Below are 22549 nucleotides of genomic sequence, written 5' to 3'. Positions count from 1 at the left end.
GACAGAGCACTGTCGAGACTACCTCCCTCAGGAACTCTTCTACACTGGGCTCTTCTCCACTTGGCACCATGCCAGGTGCTGCTAGCCACATTGCCACCATGGTCTCAACATTTGAGGCTGTGTTCATCACCTTTCAGAACTGTACATCAGCCTGGCATTCTTGGTTCCTCTTGGCCTCCTGGGTACACGAGTACTTTCTGAACCTCAGACTCGCACCTGGGGGTTCGACTTTAAATGGACAGACTAGCCAAGTTCTACCAGATCAAGTCGTTGTCCAGATCTTTCCGGACAATGCAGACTGCACCCACTTGGGTCTGTCTGGGTCTGCTTGCTACAAGGTTCTCTTCACTATGCAACTGGGTCTGTCTTCCCCAAGCCTGGGAACTGACTATCTGTGATACCCAAATGTCAATCTATAGTGAACCCGGTGGTCATGGGGATGGATAATTCTGTCCCACCTTGCTGCCTCTGCTCTAGGGAAGGAAACATCTATGACCCCAGGTGCTGAGAATGCTGGCCTCTGCCAGCTCTCTCCTGAGCCCTTCTCAGGAGACTGACTGCAGCAGAGCAGCTGCCACCACCAAGGTCTGCCCTTCCTCAGAGCAAGCAACATGGTAACATGATACGGTCAGATGGCCAGAGGTTGTGTAAGATACTCAGAATCTCAAGTCCAGTAAAAGGAACAACTGTACTGCTATGTAGGAATGAGCCCCCTGAAAATCTTCACAGCCTGCTTTTGGAACCTGTGCATCCTACGTGATGGGGGACAGGATAATCTCATTTGTATTTACGAGAGGAGGGCCACTCCTGTGGGAGGCCAGGGCGTATGATTACAGAACAAAGGCACAGAGAGGTAACACGATGCTGATTCTGAAGATGAAGGGGTCAACAAGCTCTAGAAGTGGAAAATGGCAAGGAAAATGGTTCCTACGGCTACCAGAGAAGCATGCAGCCCCGAGGACATCTTGGTATCAGCCTAGACCAGTAGCAGCTGTGATCTACAGAATGTACAACCACAGATCAGTGTTACTTCTAGCCACTAAATCTGTGGTCATTTCTCATGGCTGTAAAGGGAAACCCATACTGAAGACACAGGTAGCAGCTTCCCTTTTTTCCCATAGCCCAATTCTACATGATTGATTCGGGTCCTGTTCAGGAAAGCCGAAGAACTTCAAGTGAAAAAAAAGAAATAAGGTCCAACTCTAGGTACAGATACAAACCCAGGCAACTTCTCCAAACTGATGGTTCACACAAGGATAAGTAGGAATCTTAATATCACATTCAAGAACATGACAGCATCTTCATGGATCCACTCATTACAGTATAAGCAGCCACAGACAAGAGGCAGGAGGATGTGCTTAGTGGGCACTGGACAAGGCTCCTGCTCTAGCTTCTAAGTAACAACACAGAGTGTTACAGTTTGCTAACTCAACAAGGCTAACCTTCAACATGCAATGCTATTTCCCCCATGCTGGGAATTAAACCCAGGGCCATACACATGCTAGGCGAACTTTCTTTACAACATTAGCTATGCCTCCCAGACTCTATTTTTTTCCTTTTGAACTCAATAAGAATTATAGTATAAAACCAAGGGCCAGCAAGACGGCCCAGCAGGTGGAAATGTTGGTCACCTAGTCTGGTGACCTGATTTTGATCCCCATGACATACACACACACACACACACACACACACACACACACACACACACAGAGAGAGAGAGAGAGAGAGAGAGAGAGAGAGAGATAAATAAATAAATGTAATTTAAAAACATGTTAATCTTGATTAATAATTTAAGGATGGAGAAATGGATGGAGTTATTTACCTTTAAAAAAAAGATAGCAGCCAGCCTTTTGAAAGATTCACTTACAGCTAATGGTCTGAGAACACAAACACTGATGCAGTACATCTCCTAAACAGGGTGGCAATCACCATTTGAATGTGTGTGTTGAGACCATTCCGAAGTTTAATTTTCATGGGGTGTGATCTTAAGGAGAAACAGGGAGATTCAAATGAAGCTCCTGAGTGTGAGGCCCTTGGAGGAAAGAATTCTTCACCCTGCTTAGAAAGATAAATAGACCATATATAGCTGCTGAATCCAACTGGACTTGGACTAATATGTTCAAAATATGCTCTTATCTGACATCGAGCCTGTATGGGAAATTCGTGGCATTAAAAGACCCTAAAATAGGACCATTTGAGATGACAAATTGCTTTGATTATACAAATCTGAGGCCCACTCAAAAGATCAAGTCACTGGGAGTCATTAGGTGGGGGTCATCCACACTTTTAAGAGAGCTCTGCAGAACACGAGGCCACCACAGGTCATTACAGGAAAGACCGTAGTGTGTAATAGCTGCAGACAGGTGACCCTGGTCCCTGCTGCCCAGTAATCCAAGAGAAACTGGCCCTTCCAGCCTACTACATGGGTGATGGCATTCAACTGCCTCCAAAATCAACAGATATGAGGAAACAGAGCTTCTCATTTAGCACGCTTAATAAATCCTTAGCGTAGTAGAAAGGCCTTGAATACCAGGTATAAACAGGTTACATGAATTTAGCTTCCCACGTGAGGTGTCCAAGTTTCCCGTGGCAGGGAACTTAGAGGTTTAGGAGCTGGAGCAAGGGAAGAGCCGAGCCAGAGTGGAAGAGGCAGCAAGCCAGCTCTCCTGGCACGGAGTGTAAGAGCCAAGGCCACGAATGCTGAAGCGGTTTCCCACCAGGACTACATCTCCAAGGAAGACCAAGAACACATCAGTGGTGACTCCTTCCCTCCCACGCATGGATGGCCATTGAAATGGAAGGCAGTGAGAAAAGCTGTCCCGATGCCTAGCAATGAGTTACAGTGATCAAGTTTGAGAGGTCTTTTTTTCAATTATCAGAGCTACATATTGATTACTAAATACCCCGCCCCATCCCACCTGACACATGCCAGACAGTCCCAACATCTCATCTGAGAACTTCTGGCCACAGTAACTTCCCAGTTATTATGGTTATATACTAAACTTCCCTAAACATAACTACTTCAAACATGGACAACTTTATTCTATTCAGAAGGCAACTTGGCAGAGTTCAGCAGGGATCTGCATTCAGCTTTCAGTAGACAAAAGACAAAAGACAGGGTGGGGATATGGGGGATTTCGGGGTGAGAGAATCATCTAGAGGGTAAGGCAGAATTATAGTCCTGTGACGTGTCGTTCATTCGGCAAATGGCTTCCTCTCTGTCTGGTCTACACTCTATACAAGCTCTAGACTAAGGAGGTTTCTAGGTGGCCAGGCCTTCTGAGTTGGCCCTGAGAGCTCGGGGGAGCATGGGCCTAGGGACAAGAGCAGAGCATGCATGGAAGAAGCGGGCAGAAGCTTTCTTCGTGCTTTCTAGCCTAGCCTTGGGAATCACAGAAGCTTTCTTCGTGCTTTCTAGCCTAGCCTTGGGAATCACAGAGCATCCTTTTTGCCATATGCCATTCTTCACACAGCGACCCAGATTCAAGAGGAGGGATTTGGATCCATGCTGGTATAGGAAGAATGTCAAGAAAATTCTGAAAGTGTTTGGAAGTCAGTATATTGGAAGTTCAGAGACAGGAAGAATAAAGACAACCTAGAGCCGTGGTTCCCAACTTTCCTGATGCTGCGACCCTTTAACGCAGTTCCTCCTGCTGTGGTGACCCCCAACCCTAAAATTATTTCATTGCTACTTCATAACTGTAGTTTTGCTACTGTTATGAATCTTAATGTAAATATCTGATAGGCAGGATAGCTGATATGTGACCCCCAAAGGGGTCATAGCCCACAGGCTAGGAACTGCTGGTCTAGAGCCATTAAGGAAAAGATTGTTGGAGATGATGGAAGAAGGCATGGGAGAGAGGGTGAGAAGGAACAGGTCCAGGCTACAGTTCTGAGGAAAAGGAGGCGATTTCACTGAGAGCAGCTGCTTCTGATGCAAAGGAGACCGCTGGGTTTCCCGGTCTCGGTGACTGGCATCCTCTGGGTAGGACAGGTGCCACAGTAGAGTATAGGAAAGAGACCTGGAAGTCATATTTGAAAAAAACAGAGCCACCATCTCGAGGATGTGAAGCTGTTTGGGGAAGCGAGAAAGGCAGGAGGAGAGCGAGCAGAGTCCACAGATGTAGCACGGGAGGGAGAGAAAAGACTAACACCAAGGAGACGGACATCCCAGGCATGCCAAAGGAAGGAAAAGTTCCAGAGAACAGAAAGCCCTCCAAGTGTCCCACGCTAAGAGGAAGGGGAACGTGGAGACTGAAGAGGACACATCCTATCCAGGAAATGGCCCAGGACACACCTTCTGGGGACTTACTTCTATAGCCAGCGTAAGGAGAAGCAATTCATTCTCAGGCACCCAGACTCATGCTTCCCGTGGACTCTGGTGTTTTGTGTGAAAACAGACCGTTGCCCTGAATTCTTGGGCAGTGTGAGGAAACCACCACAAGAGAACCGACTCACAGGGCTAAAGTCTTTCCCAGGTCGGGGCTTACACCACCATCCCTTCGCTGATAAAGTTATCTCGGGGGCTGAGCATGCCAGCACCAGCGCCGTGGACCACACCCTCCTCTATCAGGCACCCAGCACCCTTGCCACATTTCCATGGTCCTCAGCAATAAAACTAATTCCCATGGACTTTGAAGTCACTGGCTTAAAAAAATCTAGTTTGGAGATATACGGAAGTGATTATATATAAATCCTTGTTTTTTTTAACTGAATGTTTAGATGTGCTTAAACTGTTTAAATTTAAAAAAAAAAAAAACAAAAAGCCAGCAGACAGAAGGAATGGAGCCCTGGGCAAGAAGCATGTATGGAGGCAGTGCTGTCGCCCTGCCTTCCATCCTGGGTTCCTGTGGGGCAGAGGAAGTGATGTTGTGTCTCCCTCAGCGCATCAGGAGAGCATCAGGAAAAGAGTGTCTGTGGAGTTTATTCTGTGGTTCCTGAATTCAACAGAGCTTCTCTCTGGTTTTCAACCAAAGTCAGCCACAATGTCACAATGACAGGCTGTATAGAAAGGAAGTACAAGACCAGAGAAGACTTGGTATCATGAGTACCATGAGTAATGAGCAAAAATATTAAACTTATTTGTTTAAAAATAGAAAAATAGCATTAAAGTAAAAGGTGAATATTAGGAATAAAGCATTTTGTCATAAGGAGCTCTATACACCTTCGTGATAATTATAGGCTATTTTTTGATCAATGATCAATTGACAGGATCTAAGCATTGGGTAAGTATTTTTTTTTCTTTATCATTCATGTAAAACCACTGGATCCATGCTAAACTCATGTTTGGTGATTCAGACTGAAGCATTTTTGTCTGGATATCATAGGCATAGACAGGACACATTTTAAGATTAAAAAAAAATATATGACGTGGCAGTCTGGTGTATTCTATCCGAGAAAATGTCAGCAATTTCTAAGAATCAGAATCAAAGAGAGAAGAAGCAAAGGAATGTCAAGAACAATCAGGATGTGTTTGCACAGATCAACCGTCACAGCAGTAAACGTAAATTATGTATGTATGAACCAATACATCAAGGAATATGAGAAATACAATATTAAGTTTAAAATCCTCACAGGCTGAACGTTGTGAAAGCAACGAGAGCATAGATTTTGAAATCCATCAGGAACCTGACAGTGCAGAGAAATCTGAATGCCAAGAGCCCTTCCTTTGGCCTTGCAAAGCAGGAGGAAGGACAGTCATCTGCCAATGGACGGGAGTAAAGAGAAAACAGCTAAGCCTTTAACTGGCATCAATGGCCACATGTGGACTGTCATATGGATAAGAACTCCAAAGGGCCTCAGCCTCAGAGGAAGTGTGCATGACCTGTCAACTTCTTCTTGCTGGTTTCCACTCAGCACACAGCAAGGGCACACCAATGGCTGGGGGAGGACAGGACCATTGAGAGACTCCTGGACCCATCTCAAAGTAAGGCATGGAAGGAGCAGAGGCTAAAAATGGAGTCTGCCAGTCTCAGGTACTTAACCAGGCTGTGGTTGTAGACCCCCACCCCCCAGAGCTGGGCCAGAGCAACAAGCAAAAGAGATGGCCTGAGGCTGAGAATCTAAAGGATCTAAAGTAAAACTAGAAGGCTGTCCGTCAAGCTAAGAGGCGGAGACAAATGTCCCATAGATCGCTAAACTGGCACTAGACTAGAAAATATGAAGAAATTGTTTAACCAGGGTTCAGATCATAAACACGGCTAAAGGGAAAGTGTGATGTGACCCCCAAGCCTTGAAAAGTCAGACACAAGAAATCTAACTGCAGCTTCTCCCAGGCTCACAACCAATTTCAACTGAGCAAGCTTCATACCAAAGCCCAAAATTTTGAGTGCACGAAAATCCCCCACTCTCTGAGCATCAACATGATTCCACCAGTGGAAATTCCACCCCCAGCTTCACGAGCAGGATCCAAGTCAAACCTAAGCTTCCTAAAATTGTTCTTCAAAGTTACCTTTTGGGTTGTGTGCATGTAAAAACTGCAAGACTAGAGAAAAAATGAAATCCCTGGTCTCAAGCATTTTAGATAAGGGATATTAAATTTATACAAATAAGGCTGACTCAACCCTCACATTAAGTATATTAAAATTTTGTAAATTGCTGCAATTTCTTTAATTCCTTTACACACAATAACTATCATGTAATCAAAAAGTATGAGGCCCACAAAGGAGGAAGAAACAGTATCCATAGACAAAGACAAAGCCAGCTCAGAGGTCAGACATTAGAGTTGCCGGCGGAATGTTTCTGCAGCAGAAGACCGGAAAACCAAAACAAAATTAATGTGGGAATTATTCAAAATAAAACACAAAGAGGAAGAAAAGAGAAAAAACTGAAATAAAGTGAAGTGCATGGTACTATATAAAATGTTATGATGCATAAGTAGACTCATAGGAAAGAAAAGAGAGGAAGACAGGAGAAATATCTGAAAAAAATAATGAATGAGAAATCCCCAAACCAGATGAAAGTTATCAATCCAAAGATCTGAGAATCCTAGCAAATCCCAAGCAGGATAAATAGAGAGAAAGCCACAGGCACACGTCATATAGCAACTACTGAGAACAACCCATAAAGAGGCAATCAGCTGGAGAGATATCACACAGTAAAACATGCTATATGTCATCACAATAGACTATATCCACTGAAATGTGTGAATTTTATATTAAGGCAGATTCAATATAAGAAACGTAGAAAATGTTATTTATGTTGGTTTCTTTTTGGTTTGTGGCAGTGGTGGTTGTTTTGAGGCAGAGCTTCACTATGTAGACCAGACTGGCTTCCAATTCGCGGAGATCTACCTGCCTCTACCTCCCAAGCACTCTACCCTACCCATCTGGGAGGGGTATATTTTTAAGCCAACAGAAATAATACAGATGATATAGCTTGGCCAACATAGGAAAGCCCCAAAGATGAAGGAGACAAAGAGTAGTCCAGATTGCAAGCATATAAAGGTAAGTATGGAGTTCATTTTAAATTCTGTGTATTTACAAACACGTGTTTTTATTTCAGTGTGTTTTGTTCTAAAGCATTTTATTATGCATTGGCTTATATTTCCTTTAGATAGTCTTAATGGCTGGAAAATACTATTACTGGATTTATACCATGCATAGATAAAAGATAGAACAGTAAAAACACAAAGGGTACAAAGATTAAGGAAATGATAAAGTGTTAAGATTCATATGTTATTTTTGAAGTACACTGCTTATATTTGGAAGTGCATTTTAACAAATAAAAGGTCACACGGTAGTATCTTAAGCAATCACTAATGATAGCACAAAAGAACACAGCCTAAAGTTTTAAAAGAAGATAAAATAGAAAACTGAAGATATGTAATTAGTGTATAGCAAGGCTGAAGGCAGAAAATAAAAACCAAAGTAATGGCCAGGAAAATGGAAGATGAACAATTGGATCACAAAGTTAATGGGTTATACTGAGACAAATGACAAACTGCCAATGGATTGTGGTGTCCATGTTGCTTCCTAAAACTGAAACCATCACCATTTTGGCAAAATAAAGTATCCTCTTTGTTGTTGTTTAAAATTACACAGTTGCCAAGTATAAAGGCCCTGCCTATAAGCCCAATGCTTGAAGAGACTGAGAGGGGAAGGCTGCCATTTGAAGCCAACATGGGTTGTTTAGCAAGAGCCCCATGTCTCAGATAACAAAATGCTCCAAGCTGATTACACGCTGAAGCATTGGGAAGTGAAGACACATGATGCCAGCTTAATTTTCAGGGGTTTGGGGGGATTACAGCAGAGAGAATGAAGAAAAGGGAGAGCAAGAAATCCATCAAGAAGTGATGGGACTTGAGAGTCTAGGAGACAAAATTAGTCTTGCGACTCTTCCGGAAGCTTGAAATCATTTCAAATTAAAAAGTTCTACCATCTGCACAAGTAGACGTATCCAATGTGATGCTACCTTATATTTAAAATACACAAAGTCAACGCTATCATTTCAGAAAGGAAGACTACACATTGCTTGATAGAGTGTTGATACAGAAAAGCTTGGGCTGAGGTCATTGCCTGTTTGGTACTGTCTGGCATGCCTGAGACCTAAAACAAAGAAATGGGACAGGGTGGGGGTGAGTGTGGAGGGGACTAGGGAGGGTTGAAGAGACATGAAACCAAGTATCCTACTGTTTGAGAATGCAAAAGGCCACGTACTAAAAATGACTAGCTTCCTCCCTCTCACAGCCTCGGGGAAGGGAGTTGAGACTGGGCCAAAGGATTCAGGGCATCTCAAGTAGGAAAGTACAGTAAGATTTAGGAAAGCAATGAGAAGAGTTTTCGCAGGAAAGAAAGGCTAATGTTTAAGGTGACAGATGCACTTGTCCTGATGCTAACATGAATCAAAACATTATATGATAATCTATAGATGTCTGTAAGTTTTACGTGTCAATTAAAATTTTTAATTAAAAACGTAAAAAGCACTGGTAATGATGTGGTTCCTGAGCAGGGTGGGAGTTGGATGGGGTTTTTTTGGATAGTATCTTACCTCAAAACCTGAGCGCTTATTTATCCATAATCTTCTCTACGAATAAGTCCTTAAAAGATGATAACTGGAGATACAGAAAGCCCATTTGTTTTTATAAAGTACAATGAAATACATACAGCGAAATTTATTATTTAGTATACTAACTTAAATATTAAACTATAAGAGATCTTAAAAATCTGTTTGAAGGGCTAGAGAGAAGGCACAGCGGTTCAGGGCACTTCCTGCTCTCTCAGAGGACCTGAGTTCAATCCCCAGCACCCACACCACAAGCCTCAAACACACTCCCTCAACCCTTCACTGCAGCGCCAGAGGATCCAACGCCCGCTTCCCACCTCCTTGGGCATCTGCACTTCAGTGCAAATTCCCACACACAGACACAAATTACATATGCAATTAAAACTCAAGTAAAAAGTGTTTAAAAAAATATATTTGAGAACGTGTTGTGTATAGCACACACCTATAATCCCAGCACTTGGGAAGCAGAGGCAGGAAGATTTCCAGTTCCAGACCAGCATTGCCACACTATAAGATTTGGACTCAAATTTAACAAAATATTTGAAGTGGGATCAGTCTTTTACATTTAGGGAACAACTAAATAAGAACCTGAGAGGATTCCTAGCCCTTACCTGAGCAACTGAACAAACAGACATTTTATTAGACCCTATATCCTAGATGCAACTAACTTTAAAGTATCTATGTGAACAGTTCTGGATTTGCTATCAAGCCCAGCTACAGGAGAACAGCATACTCCTTGAAATCCTTCATTTAAATTCTATTGCTAAGACATAATAACTCTGTCATGAATAAATCATGTACAAGATTATACTGCAGAAAAGAAAAATCTCCAGGATATGCAGATATGGTCCATTAAATAATTAAGCATCACTACCCTATTTTAGGAACCTACATGAATCTCTTCTCCATAACACACAGTATCACTTCCTACCCAGACAGACGGCAACAAAACACGGGTGGCTGGGGCTGGAGAGATGGCTTAGCCGTTAAGAGCATGCACTAATCCTGCAGAGAATCCAAGTTTGGGTCCCAGCACCCACATCAGGCAGCTCACAACTGCCTGTAAGTCCAGCTCCAGGGGGATCCAATGCTTCTGACCTACACTTGTGTGCAATAGCCCACACATGTGCACATACACATATAGATATCAGAGTGTTGTGTGTGTGTGGTTTTGTTTTTTGTTTTTTTTTTTTGCCTACAACATTTAGGGCAGAAATAAAGAAATACTAGAAAGCAGTCTAAGCCAATGAACATCCTGATTCTAAGACTAGCTTCCTGAGTCAATAAGAAAACCTCTCTGGCTTCAGTGGACACATTTGAAAAAGGGTGCTGCTTGATTCTGAATTCAGAAGACTCACGTCAAATAGAGTTGTTAACATAAAAGTATCAAATACAGTTGTTAAAATAATTTTATAATCCATTATTAATTATATATTTTCTCTATTCATACAATCTCCTCAAGTACAAAAACTAAAACACAGAGAAGTTTTCCAGTCTATGATTAGTTAATTAAACACACATTTGCTGTGTGAGCTATGTACCTGCTACTGTGGTAGGGACCAGGAAATCCAGCACTGAACAGAATACACAGGACCCTCAGGGACCATGCATGTGGTGACCACATACACAAAGAAGTGGGCATTTGTCATGTAGGAGATTATGATAAAGTTTTTGTTTGTTCACTTGTTTTTGTTGTTTTTTTTTGTGACAGGGTTTCTCTGTGTAACAGCCCTAGCTATCCTAGAACTCACTCTGTAGACCTGGTTGATCTGGAACTCACAGAGATCCTCCTCCTTCTGTCTCCTGAGTGCTGGGATTAAAGGTGTACACCACTATGCCCGGCCTATAATGAAGATTTAAAGTTACTTAAGATTGCTGGGGAACCATTGTGATTTACATACATCCTTGCCCATCACGTTGCCTCATAAGGTCCTTAGGGTTACTGCCGCCATTTCTCTCAGTCTCCTGGTATTTTGCAGAGCATAATGTAACCAGCATCTGGCCAGAAGAAGATATGACCTGTTGTAGATGTTTTCAGAGAAAGGTACAAAACCAGATACACTCTATGTAGGAGAAGCTAGAGAAGATGGTCCCTCAGGGTCCTAAGAACTGCATCTCCACTCTGTAATGAGCTAACCCATGCATGGCAGAGGCATTACTGAACTGGCAATCATTTACAGAAGGCAGCCTCAGCTACATCTTGATGCCAAATGCTCCCCCAAAGGCCTATGAGTTAGAGGTTTGGTCTCTAGAGTAGCACTGTTGTGAGGTGGTGGAGCCGTCAGCAGGCAGGGCTGGGGCAAGTCCTTAGATAATTGGGGCATCCTCTCAGAAGGGATTATGGGTCTCCATTCTCATCGTCTTTGCTTCTCAGTCATAAAGGGAGAGTTTTATCCTGTGATGTGTTGCCCACCACTGTCATTTAGAACCCCTACCTGAGTTCTAAAAGAAATGGGTCTACCACACCATGGGCTGGAGCCTCTAAAACCACGAGCCAAAATAAACTTTCTCTCTTCATGTGTTATCTCAGGCATTTTGCTATGATGGCATTTTGCTATGATGTGTTTCCTAACACAAACTAGGAGCTTATGTTACAGGGGTAATATCTTACAAGATAATAAAGATTATTCCACCTAGAACAATATCATTATTATAGGAAGTGACACTTTTATTTACCAAGAAAGAATCCAAGTACCATTGCCAAGGCAAGCATGACCCGGGCTCTACTGATTCCCAATGGCTCTTCATTTAGTTCAGAGGGGGTTAGCTAAATTAACAAGTCAAGAAAAGATGGAAGAAGTAAGAAGAGAGGGTTCTGGAAGGAGTGGGCAGAGAAAGAAGAGAGAGAGAGAGAGAGAGAGAGAGAGAGAGAGAGAGAGAGAGACTACTTTTAGGATTTGTTTATTCAGTGTGTGTGTGTGTGTGTGTGTGTGTGTGTGTGTGTGTGTATGTGTGCGCGCGTGCACATGCACACCAAGCCATGTGTTCTGGAGGACACAGCCACTTGCAGGAGTCAGTTCTCCCTAGCTATGTGGGTCACAGAGACCAAACACAAATTGTCAAGTTTGACTGCAAGCACCTTTACTGCTGAGCCATCTCACTGGCCCCACACCGCTTTTTGAAACAAACGCCAATGGACTTGTAGCAAAGATTTTCAGAGTGTTCCCAAATTCTCACATTTGGACTCCAGCAATACCTGCAACCTGTCACAAGGAGACACGTCATGTCTAGTATCTAAGCAGGCCTCCCCTAGCCTCACATGAGAACCTGAAACACTCGGCTTCCCTCTCAGGTCCCTCTTTCTACCCCTGTGAGAAGTATCTATGAAATTCCGATATTTAGAAACAAAGGCTTTTCACTTCCAGATTTTTAGCCATGACAGAACAGGCTGCATGTATGCATGTGTGCAAAATTCAGAGGCAAAGGAACTGACAGTGTTCACTGATCTTTTCAAACCCCATTCTGCGGCTGTGGGAATGACAGTACTTGGAGGAGACTCTCAGTAACTTCAAGGAGCAGGGAGACGTCTCGACAGTGCCGCCATCAGCGTCCCTTCCTTCCATCTTAAATGCCAGCTATGAAACGCTGCCACTTACACCAGTGCTCCATATGTTCAATAAAGGCAGAAAGATAAGCAGCCCTGACCTGCTTGGAAAGAGCAAAGTTACAGCTGGTTGCTGCCGGTAGTTTCTTAGCTGGTCTACAGTTCTAAGACGAGAGCTCCCGGAATGGAGACGGAATCTAGGTGTGGATGGGAAACCTCCTCGAGCACCCCTGCAGGCCGCCCACTCTGCAGGGGTGAGATCCAGGACACTGCTGACATGGGCTCGAGGGACTTTTATAAAGGTCGCTGCTCTCATAAGGGACTGCACGGCACCACAGTTTCTCCGTGCTAATAAAGCTATCTCAACACTCTCGCTTATTAACCCACATGCACCCTTCCTCAAGACTCTCAAGGAGTAGGTGGCTTCCTTGGGAGGTTTAATGTAACAATACATACCATGTAGTCTGCGTTGCTCCAAACCAGACACCATCCTGAGAATACTGTCCCCTTTAATACTAACATGTAAGGCTAGATATTACAAATCGCACTTTGTAGATTGTGGAAGTTGAGCTGTGCTAACTGGCTTTCATTTTCAACCTGACATAGCCTGGAGTCTGTTGCTATGATAAAAACACTCTAACCCAGTGGTTCTCAACCTTCCTAATGCTGCGACCCTTTAATACAGTTCCTCATATTGCGGTGACCCTCGACCATAAAATTATTTGAGTTGCTACTTCTTAACTGTGATTTTGCTACTATTATAAATTGTAGTGTAAATAGCTATATTTTCCAATGGTGTTTGGGGGATCAAGAACCATAGCAAAAGCTCCTTAGGGAGGAAAGGGTTTACTTCAGCTTACACTTCCAGATGACAGTCCCTCACTCGGGGAAGTCAGAGCAGGAACTGATGCAGAAACCATGGAGGGATGCTGCTCGCTGGCTCACTCACACTCTCTGTTATATAGCCTATACTTACTTGCCTGAGGGATGGGGCCACCCACAGTGGGCTGGGCCCTCCCTACTGATCATTAATCAAAACACTATTTCAGAGACAAGGCCACAAGTCAATGTGATCTGGGCAATCCCTCAATTGAGGTTTCCTTTTCCCAAGTGATCCATGGTAGTGTCAATTGGATAATAAATAATAATAATTCCCTAACCAACACAAAGTTTATTTTAAAATGACCACTTAATTGAGGGTGATACTGCTGGCAAGAAGTTTATGATCTGCACTTCTGAAACTTCTGTCTCTAACCAGATTCCACGCTTTGCAGAAAACAGGATGGGTGTGAAGCTAAGGAGAGTCGGATTTGTGCTCAGTAGCCTTCCCACAGCTAGTGTTGTGACTGCTTTCTCCCTCTCTCCTGTGGCAACAGCCCTCTCTCCTCTGCCATTCCCTGGGGGCTGAAGTCACCACCAGTACCCATCGCTGAGCTCTGGTGAGTTCACTTCTCTGGACTTCACTTCCTCACCCATCCGTTCCAGGTTGGGAAGGAGGAAGGCAAAGGGCAGAGTTATGACAGCACCATTGGGAGGTGGTGGGAGATTGGGCCTCATCGTAGGAAGGAGGTCGGGGTGCCCATTTCTTTCTGTCTCCTAGCTGCCACGAAGTAAGCAGCCTTCCTTGAGCACATGGTCTTGCTGGCCGCCATGTTACCCTTCTCCTTGGGTGTGAAAGCGGTGGGACAAATGAACTGCGGCTGACACCTCTGACACCGTGAGCCAAAAGCCACTGTCTTCCTCTCAGTTATTTTTCTAGGGTCTTTTACCACAATCATATGCCAGACATAACGTTCACATGAAAAGCTACCAAGGCATGAAAGAAAACACTCAAAATAGGGAACCACAGAATATGTGTTCAATAATAATTAAAGGATGACCGGGAAAAAGATGAGTGGGAACAGATAATATTGGCATTTCCTCTTGATCACATTTCCTGTGTGCGTGGCTAGCTGGTTTTTGAGTCTCTCGCAAATTAACTTGGTTAGAATAATTTGATTTCATTCCGTCTCTAGCAGTGATTAGAAACTTAAGACAACATCAGTGCCCATGACAATGGAATGCAATGGCAATGCCTGGTCAAACCATGACAGGCTGAGGTTTGCACAGACCTACGATTCTTCCCAACTGCAGCACAGCACTAGGATGGGCCTCTTCCTTTCTTGAAGCTTCAGCTTGTCTAGTCGAAGCAACACTGGTGGTGGAGAGGAAGCATGTGCACACATCCGCACCCCAACTCCCAGCTGACATAAAATGATGCTGCAAATAGGGTCTAATAAAAGCCCGGAGCCCACGGTTCTTCCTACAGCCCTCAGCCAGCACAACATTGGCACAGCAGAGGGTCTTAACAAGCTGCAAGTGAGGACTTTGGGGAACTCTTGAAAAAAAGACACATACAGAGAGATCAAGAAGTGAAAATGAATATATGATGATTTGGTTAGAGGCTACATTTGAACAGGAAAATAGAAGATAGAGCATAATAACTTGAGGGGGGGGTCTCTCAGCACACAGTGAAGGCTTAGATGCACATCAAAAGGGGTTAGTTACCAGCCTGCATGCAGCACACTTCCAGCTGAAGCTCTAGAACTCCCACACCAAGATTATCTAATGGTCCTTACTCTTAGAACCCCCAAAAAGAGTTAAAATGCCAATAAGAGTCTACCGGAAGCATTTTATGACAATAGAGGCATACTGAACACTCTCCAAATAAAGCCACCTGTAACTAAAGCCCCGCAAAGGAGATGGCACTTCTGTTATGCATGTGGCATCGTTACTGCCATCCAGATGTAGAATACAAGATCCCTAGGAGCCCCTACACCCTGTCCCCCAATTTCCACCAGTCCAGTCAGCAGGGACAAGAAGCTGGCTGACTGCGCACCCAAGAAAACAACAGGGGTTCCACAGAGTATGACTTCTTGGCATTGTATGCAAAGCTCTTATCCCTTCCCTCCAGCCCACAGGTCCCCCCAGCAGATGCCATCACTTTAATTTCAAACACCCACAAAAGCTAACTGAAGAGACACCTGGGCATTCAAAATCAGAAATGGAGGCGGGGGCTGTAAAGGGGGGAAAAGGTGAAAGCTGGAGACGTCAAAATCAGAGCCTAGTACTTGTTAAAGACAAAACTAAACAAGCATAGTAGGTTTTAGATTACCCTAGACAGAAGAAGCGGAAAGGGCTGGAAACATTATCATGCCTATAATAGATGGGATGTGGACAATGCAAAGAAAATCTTTCCATAAACATAGCTCTTTTTGAAACTTTGGGGAGAGGCTGGAACTTTTATTGTGCATCGAATGGGGGGGGGGGGGGAGATAACGCAATCAGAGCAATTGCTATTGATTTGGAGTATGGCTAAACTCTTTACCTAATGGCTACTAATGAATGAGACCTTTCTTCAGCTGGCAGAAGGATCTTGCTTAAGCCCAATTTGATTTTCCTAAAGACTCACGTTTCCCACCCCCAGGATAAAGTCCCGAAGGGTTCTTTCTGGAATCAGGAGGGGCCATGAAGTGCCTCGTTTTCCTCTCCAGGCCTCACATCTTCCACCTGTTCCTGAATGATCTGTTGTGGGTATTTTCTACGAGAACTTCTTTGAAATCAAGAGGGAAAACGCTCAGCTCTCAGTAAGTGAGGGGCTGACGATCAGGGGCACAAGAAGAACGAAAAATGAAATTACCACAGGACACTGCCGGTAACCCACACTTTTAACCTGAAAGATTCCTCATTATTCTGCAAACTGACTACAAGATTTAGCCAACTAGGCTTAAGAAGATGCCTTGCACTTCCTTAGCGGCAGAGGTGAGCGTGGAAGGAGATAAGTCAAGTTTGCGCCCCCATCTAAGAAATTCCCACACCCCTCCCCCAGAAGGCTGCACCTGGGTTGATGTGCTAGTTCCAAACTCAGAGCAGGGAACCCACCTGCCTGGTTCTACCCAATTCTCAGGAGCCTGTGACCTGGCACAGCTTACACGTGCCCCAACTCCCCTCTTCCTTACTCCCAGGATCCCTGCCCATCAAGGTGTTATTCTGGGGGAGAAGGGGCTGAAAATCAAACAGTCCCTTAAAGGGAAAACAGGGAGAGCGGGTTGGCATTATATAACAATATACACCAGAAAACGAAAGTCGCCAAAGTAGAGGCAGGGGAAGGCGAGGGGAGCAGGGCATCTGGAAGCCACCACTTACTCGAAGGCGAAGAAGAGTCCACTAGTGACAAGGATGAGGATGAGCGTCAGGTAGAAGACGCCCGTCTGCCGGGCCATCATAATCCTCCCGTTGCAAAAGAACTTGTTTCTCCCCGGGAACACCTCCCATTTCCTCCGGGCCGCGATTTTCTTCTTCTTGTGGGGCGACTCCATCGGGGAGGAGCTGTGGGTGCTGATCTGACTGTACTCGCAGTCTTTCATGGGCCCGCCGCCGCCGGGAGGCATCCACGAGGGCAGCCGGCTGGGGGCGCACACCCCCAGAAGCCCCCCGGCCGTGCGGGTTCCGCCGAGCCACGGCCGCCGCTGGCCACTCGGCCGGCCCCCGAGCCGCGGCGCTGTGACCCCTAAACGGGCTCCCGGCTCAGCGACAACTTTGCCGAGGACACCCAGGTTAACCCCTTGGGGAGCCCAGCTGTCATAGCAGAATCCGCTTTCCGGAGGTACGATGCTAGTCCTCAGCCCGCGGCAGCGGTTCTCCGTGGCTTCCAGCCCGTGGGTCGGGGCTATAGGACCCCGTGGGAGCGCGGGGGACGGTTCAGCACACCCCCAAATCGCGGTGCGCCTGGCCCAGCCGCCAGCAAGCTCCCGGCTGCGCCTTTGCTCCGGCCCGCGGATCCACGATCGCCGCGCCCAGAGGGGACACTAGGCTGCAGACTCCACGCCGGCTCCCTCCAGAGCCACTTCTGCGCCTCGGCCAGGTGGCTTCTACTTCTTCCCGGTGGCGGATCCTCCCAGAGGAGAGCGCTGCAAACTGGGAGGCAGCTCGCGGCACCGGCAACCCCTCCCAGGGGTGGGGACAGCCACGCGCGTTATTCTGTCAGGAGCTGTTCGGTAAGAGCCGGGCGCTGCCCGCACGGCGACCCCGCGTCCACAAGCCGAGCAACCGCGCCGTGTCCGCCGCCCTTTGCACGGGGCTCCCGGCCGAGGGTGGAGGCGGCGGCTCCTGGGGGCTTCCTCGGTTCCTTCTGTCTGGAGGAGCCAGCCCTAGCTCGACGAGGGCCGCCGGAGGGCCGCGGGGACACTGCCACAGACACTTGTTTGCAAGGCTCAGCCCCGGCGCGCGCGCGGCGCTTCGCTCCGAGCAGGTCCGCCTCCTCGCGGCCGGGTGGGCGGCGACGCCCGCGCCTCACAGCCGGGCTCCTCCTTCTGCTCCTCCTTTTCGCCAGCGAAGCCCGGGCACCGGCTCCCCGGGGTCCCTGCCCCAATCCCGTCGGGCCAGAGAGCAGGGCTCGGGAACTGGGCCTGCCTGGCGCACCCAGAGGAAGACGCCTGGCTCCAGGTGACATTCTTAGCCCCAGGAGCGACCGGGTCGTTGCCCTCTGTACTGAGGCGCCATGCGCTCCCCGCGGACTTCGGTCCGCTACAGGCTTCTCCTCCGGACTATTCCAGGCAGCAGCTGCCGCCTCGGGACACGCGCATCCTCACGGCCACTCGCCAAACCATTCTTGCAACTACCAGGAACCTGAGTACCCTCGGCGCGGAGACGTGACCTTCCCTGGCCTGCCCCCAACACGGCCTCTTCCTCCCCAGCGCCACGCGTGGCCGAGATGCTGGGGAAACTCTACTGAGCCCAGAAGAGGGGGTGGAATGCCTGATGACAGAGTGATGAGCAGCGGCCCAGACTTCGGGACCTCGAAGGGCAGGGGACAGAAGAGCGGTCTGTGTCCGCCCCAACAGCGACCGATTGGGTCCTTCTTTCGGATTAAAGGCCCTTTGTGACAGGCTTTGTTTGGCTCGCTGCCTCCCCCACTTCTCATCCTCTACTTTTGCCCACTGATGCTCACAGTGTTCCCGTTTTTCTTCTGTCTCCTTTCCCCTGTGGAGCCCACACACAGTAAAGGGACCGCACGTCTAGAGGATGCTTGGAGTGCGTTTCTCTCCACCCAAGCCTCACAGTCGGGTGGACCAGTGGGCTCAACCCGAGTTCCAGACGCCTACGCGCTTTTGCGCTCCTGGGCTTCGAGGCCGTGTGGGAGCGCTTACTGGGGTTGTGCACTAGGGTAACCAAGAGCAAAAAGGCACTAGGCAGCTGCGCTCGATTTTCCGAGCCCTACTTTCTTTTCGGAGCCCGCTGGGATATGTAGTTCCTTCTCTCGCTGTCCAGCTCTGAGAGGAAACATGACTTGGGACCTGAAACTACAAGTCCCTGCATCCCCTGCGACGAAGGCGGGGGAGGCAAGGTACTGGACGTTCTGGTGCTCACCGTTTGGAGAGCAACAAAGACAGCTTTGGGAAAGGTGCTTTCTCTGTGAGGGTGGGCACCTGCTCACTGCCCGCCTTCGCTGGGCAATCCTCACCACAACCCTGCGATGCACTATTGTACCCAGCTCAAAGAAACTGCTTGCCAAACACTACAAAGCTGTCCAGCGACAGAGATGGCATTGGACCCAGAGCTCAGTTTTTCCCTCACAAAGCGCGCCTCAGTGCACAGTGTCAAAGGGAGATAAGCTTGGCTACCCCGAAGCGGAAAAGAACGCGACCAGATGGGAAGTGGTAGGGATAGAGTGGTACTAAGATAGGTCGTGGTGTCACAAGAAGTTAAAAAGCAAGTGCGATTCTTAGGGGCTGGATAGGGCTTTTTCTTTGTTTAGTGAGTGGATGGGTGTGCTTTCTGAAACAAGTTCTCACTCCTGTAGCATAGGTTGGTCTCCGAGTCCCGATTCTCTGCTTCAGCCTTTTGCATACTGAGATTAGAGACATGTTCCACCAAATCCAGCAAAGGATCTTAAATGGACATTTGGGATTAGCCTTGAATTGTTTGAGACATTTATGACAGAAAATAAACACACTACAGAGGCAACTAAGGGCTTGCTAGCTATGCTATTTAAAAAAAAAAACTTGGCATTTGAAGTAAAAGCTTGTGTTTTTTCCTATCCTTTAACTGATTGTTGTATCTATTGTCTTGGTAAAAGAAAACACCCTCTCTAGGGGTTAGGAGTGTAACTTGGTGGTAGAATACTTGCTCACTCTTATTCTAAACTAAACTGTTTTTTTTTATTATTATTCTTTCTTTCTTTCTTTTGGCATATGGCACTGTTGAAAAGTTCACCCTCTAGGGATGTGTGCTAAAAGTATTTGTGAGCGAGATGACAGAAAGATTAGAATGTGCTTTTTAGACACTCCAGCGCCTCCACCTCCCACACACAAGGAGCCAGAAGGAACAACTCTGGGAACTCTGGGAAAGTGGCGACATGCGATGTTACTGTGTTTCATTAGCCATTGCTGACTGTCACAAACCAGAGGCCTTTCCCACACGTGTACCCCGCAGTCTCTGTGGTTCAGGTATCCGAGTCGATAGTCTTCTGCCCACACCATCAAGGTAGAGCCCAGGTTGTGTTCTCGTGACCTGGAGAAGAATTCACTTCCAAGCTCATTTGGGTTCCTAGCAGAATTCATTTTCATGCTTGTGTAGGGTGCCTCCAACTTCTTGCTGATTGGACCATGGAAACTGTCCCCAGCTCTCAGAGGGCATCTGCAGCTTCTAGAGGTTACCTATAGTTCATTATCAACTTGACGCTTCCCAGAATTCTTAAAGCCAACAAGGAAAGTCTGGCAGCAAGCAGGCTCTATATAAGAGTCAAATGTACATGTTCCCTTAGCCAGAAAGCAAATCACAGGTTGCAAGGGGAAGGGAGCACTCAGGAGGGTGGACACTAGGGTAAGTCTGTCCACCAGAGTATATAAGAGGATCGATCCACTCTTATTCATCATGTGTGCTTATCTTTATATTTGGCATTTCCATATAAAAGGAAGGAATCATTTGTCTTAAAATTATATCTGGGAAAGGGGGTGGAAAGATGACTCAGCAGTTGAGAGCCCTTGCTGCCCGTCTGCTAACTGTACAGTTTTACCATTCACCTCAAGTAAAGCCACCAAGCTGTCACCGTCTTGGCACTCCCTTCCTTGCACTGTTGGTGGTGTCTTGGATGCCAGTGGTCTTTCTCTGTTCTCAGCTGACTTGGTGGACTCTCTAGCAACAAGGGTTGTTAGGTTTCTTTCATCTGAGCAGCTCAAAGCATTTCACAACCCTCCTTATGGGTTCTCAGGATACCTTGAAGCAGCCAACATGGGAGAAGGCCCTGTTCACTGTGCAAAGCAGCATATTCGGGTTCCAGGAGACCTGGCGATTTCCAGTGTGCATCTCTCCGGGCTGGCATGGATGTGCACTCAGGGTGGTCAGGTACCTAAGACAAAGGGAGAGGCCTAGGAGAACGCTGGAAAATTTTGATCTAAACACAAGACCTTTCATTCTGAATAGAATTCTGAAAAAAATTAGACTCCTAATTCTTTCCAGCCCAGAGACTCTGCTCACAATTGTGAACATGCTCAGTCTATCTAGAGACGTTTAGTATCAAAAGGCAAAACGTTTAAAGTTGATACACTCAGCATGTCACAGAAACAAAACAAGGTAAGGCAGGAACTTTTTTAGGTGAAAATTTCTTATAATCTTTTCAGGGACTGGAGAGACGGCTGAGAGGTTTAAGAGCACTGGCTGTTCTTCCAGAAGCTGTGAGGTCGATTTCCAGCAACCACATGGTGGCTCACAAGCAACTGTCATAGAATCTGATGCCCTTTCCTAGCATGCAAGTGTGTATGCAGAGGACTCATGCACAAAATAAAAGTAAATAAAAAACCAAGTTAGATCAAGTGATTTTTTTTGTCCTTTCACCCAAAAAAGCTGCTTTAGTATGTTTATGAAATAATGCTGCACTGTGAAAGCTGGTATGACACATAAATGGAAAGACTATAAACTGGGTGGTGGTGGTGCACATGCCTTTAATCCCAGCAATCGGGAGGCAGAGGCAGGCAGATCTCTGTGAGTTCGAGGCCAGCCTGGTCTACAAGAGCTAGTTCCAGGACAGGCTCTAAAACTACAGCAAAAACCCTGTCTAGGGAAAAAAAAGAATATTAGGTGACTCAAATTTCACCACCATGAAGTAAGAGTCATGAAGATCATTCCATATAATTCATTTTACATACACACATATGTACACAGGCCATTTAGCAAGAAAAATGGAATCATTGCACGCCTGTTGTTTTTATCTTGCATGTTTTCTTATGGAGTGTGTTTGGGTGACTGCATGTGTGTATACATGTGTAGTATGATTAATACAAACCTAGACACAGATATTGGGGTTCAATCTGAAGCTCAAAAAAGTAAAACAGCCAGCCACTGGCTCTTCTATCTACCTCAGTCTGAAATGGCGATTCTGCCTCCAGAAATCTCAGAATAAGACTGTGTGAGATCTGTCTCCTCACGTTCTATAATCCTCTCTAGGGCTGGAATTCAAGGCATGCACCACTACCACCTGGTTTCTATGACAAACTGGTGTGGCTGCTGGAATTAAAGGTGTGTGTCACCACTGCCTGGTCTGTAAGACTGACCAGTGGAGCTGTTTTACTCTCTGACCTTCAGGCAAGCTTTATTTATTAAAATACAAATGAAATATCAGAGGGAGAGGGAAAGAAAGAGGAGAGAGGGAGAGGGAGAGAGAGAGGGAGAGAGAGAGAGAGAGAGAGAGAGAGAGAGAGAGAGAGCAGTTTGTATTACTCATTCATCAGTTACCTAGATAATATCCTTTCGGGTTCTTTCTCCCAGCTCAAGAATCTCACTTCGCACCTTGTTTTCAGACTCAGTCTCCTTTAATACAGAACATTCAGCCTCCTCTCTTTGAGTTCATTCAGCTTGGAGTCAGGAAGAGGTCGGCCACGCTTTTGTAAACAGGATTCATTTGAGTTCACCTACAGTTTCTCCAGGATTGCATGCAGGGGCAGGCTCTCACAAGGATCCAGCTGT

The 22549-nt window shown here is 46.2% G+C and overlaps 1 protein-coding gene across 2 annotated transcripts in view; it reads right to left on the bottom strand.

The window, feature by feature from the left end:
- The window catches only part of Zdhhc14 (zinc finger DHHC-type palmitoyltransferase 14), a 250131-nt gene extending 233021 nt beyond the window's left edge, over positions 1-17110 (bottom strand). For both annotated transcript variants that reach the window (XM_041680035.1, XM_041680036.1), the window contains exon 1: positions 16733-17110. In XM_041680035.1, the coding sequence (XP_041535969.1) occupies positions 16733-16977 (245 nt within the window). In that variant the 5' untranslated portion in view covers positions 16978-17110. The remainder of the gene's footprint in view (positions 1-16732) is intronic.
- Positions 17111-22549: the final 5439 nt, after the last annotated feature.

This window comes from Microtus oregoni, unplaced genomic scaffold (assembly GCF_018167655.1).
Source record: "Microtus oregoni isolate MIOR12 unplaced genomic scaffold, Mior012 000033F_ref0000390, whole genome shotgun sequence".
Lineage (NCBI taxonomy): Eukaryota > Metazoa > Chordata > Mammalia > Rodentia > Cricetidae > Microtus > Microtus oregoni.
The sequence above is the reverse complement of the archived record's forward strand: the minus strand, read 5'-3'. Positions and strand labels throughout refer to the sequence as shown.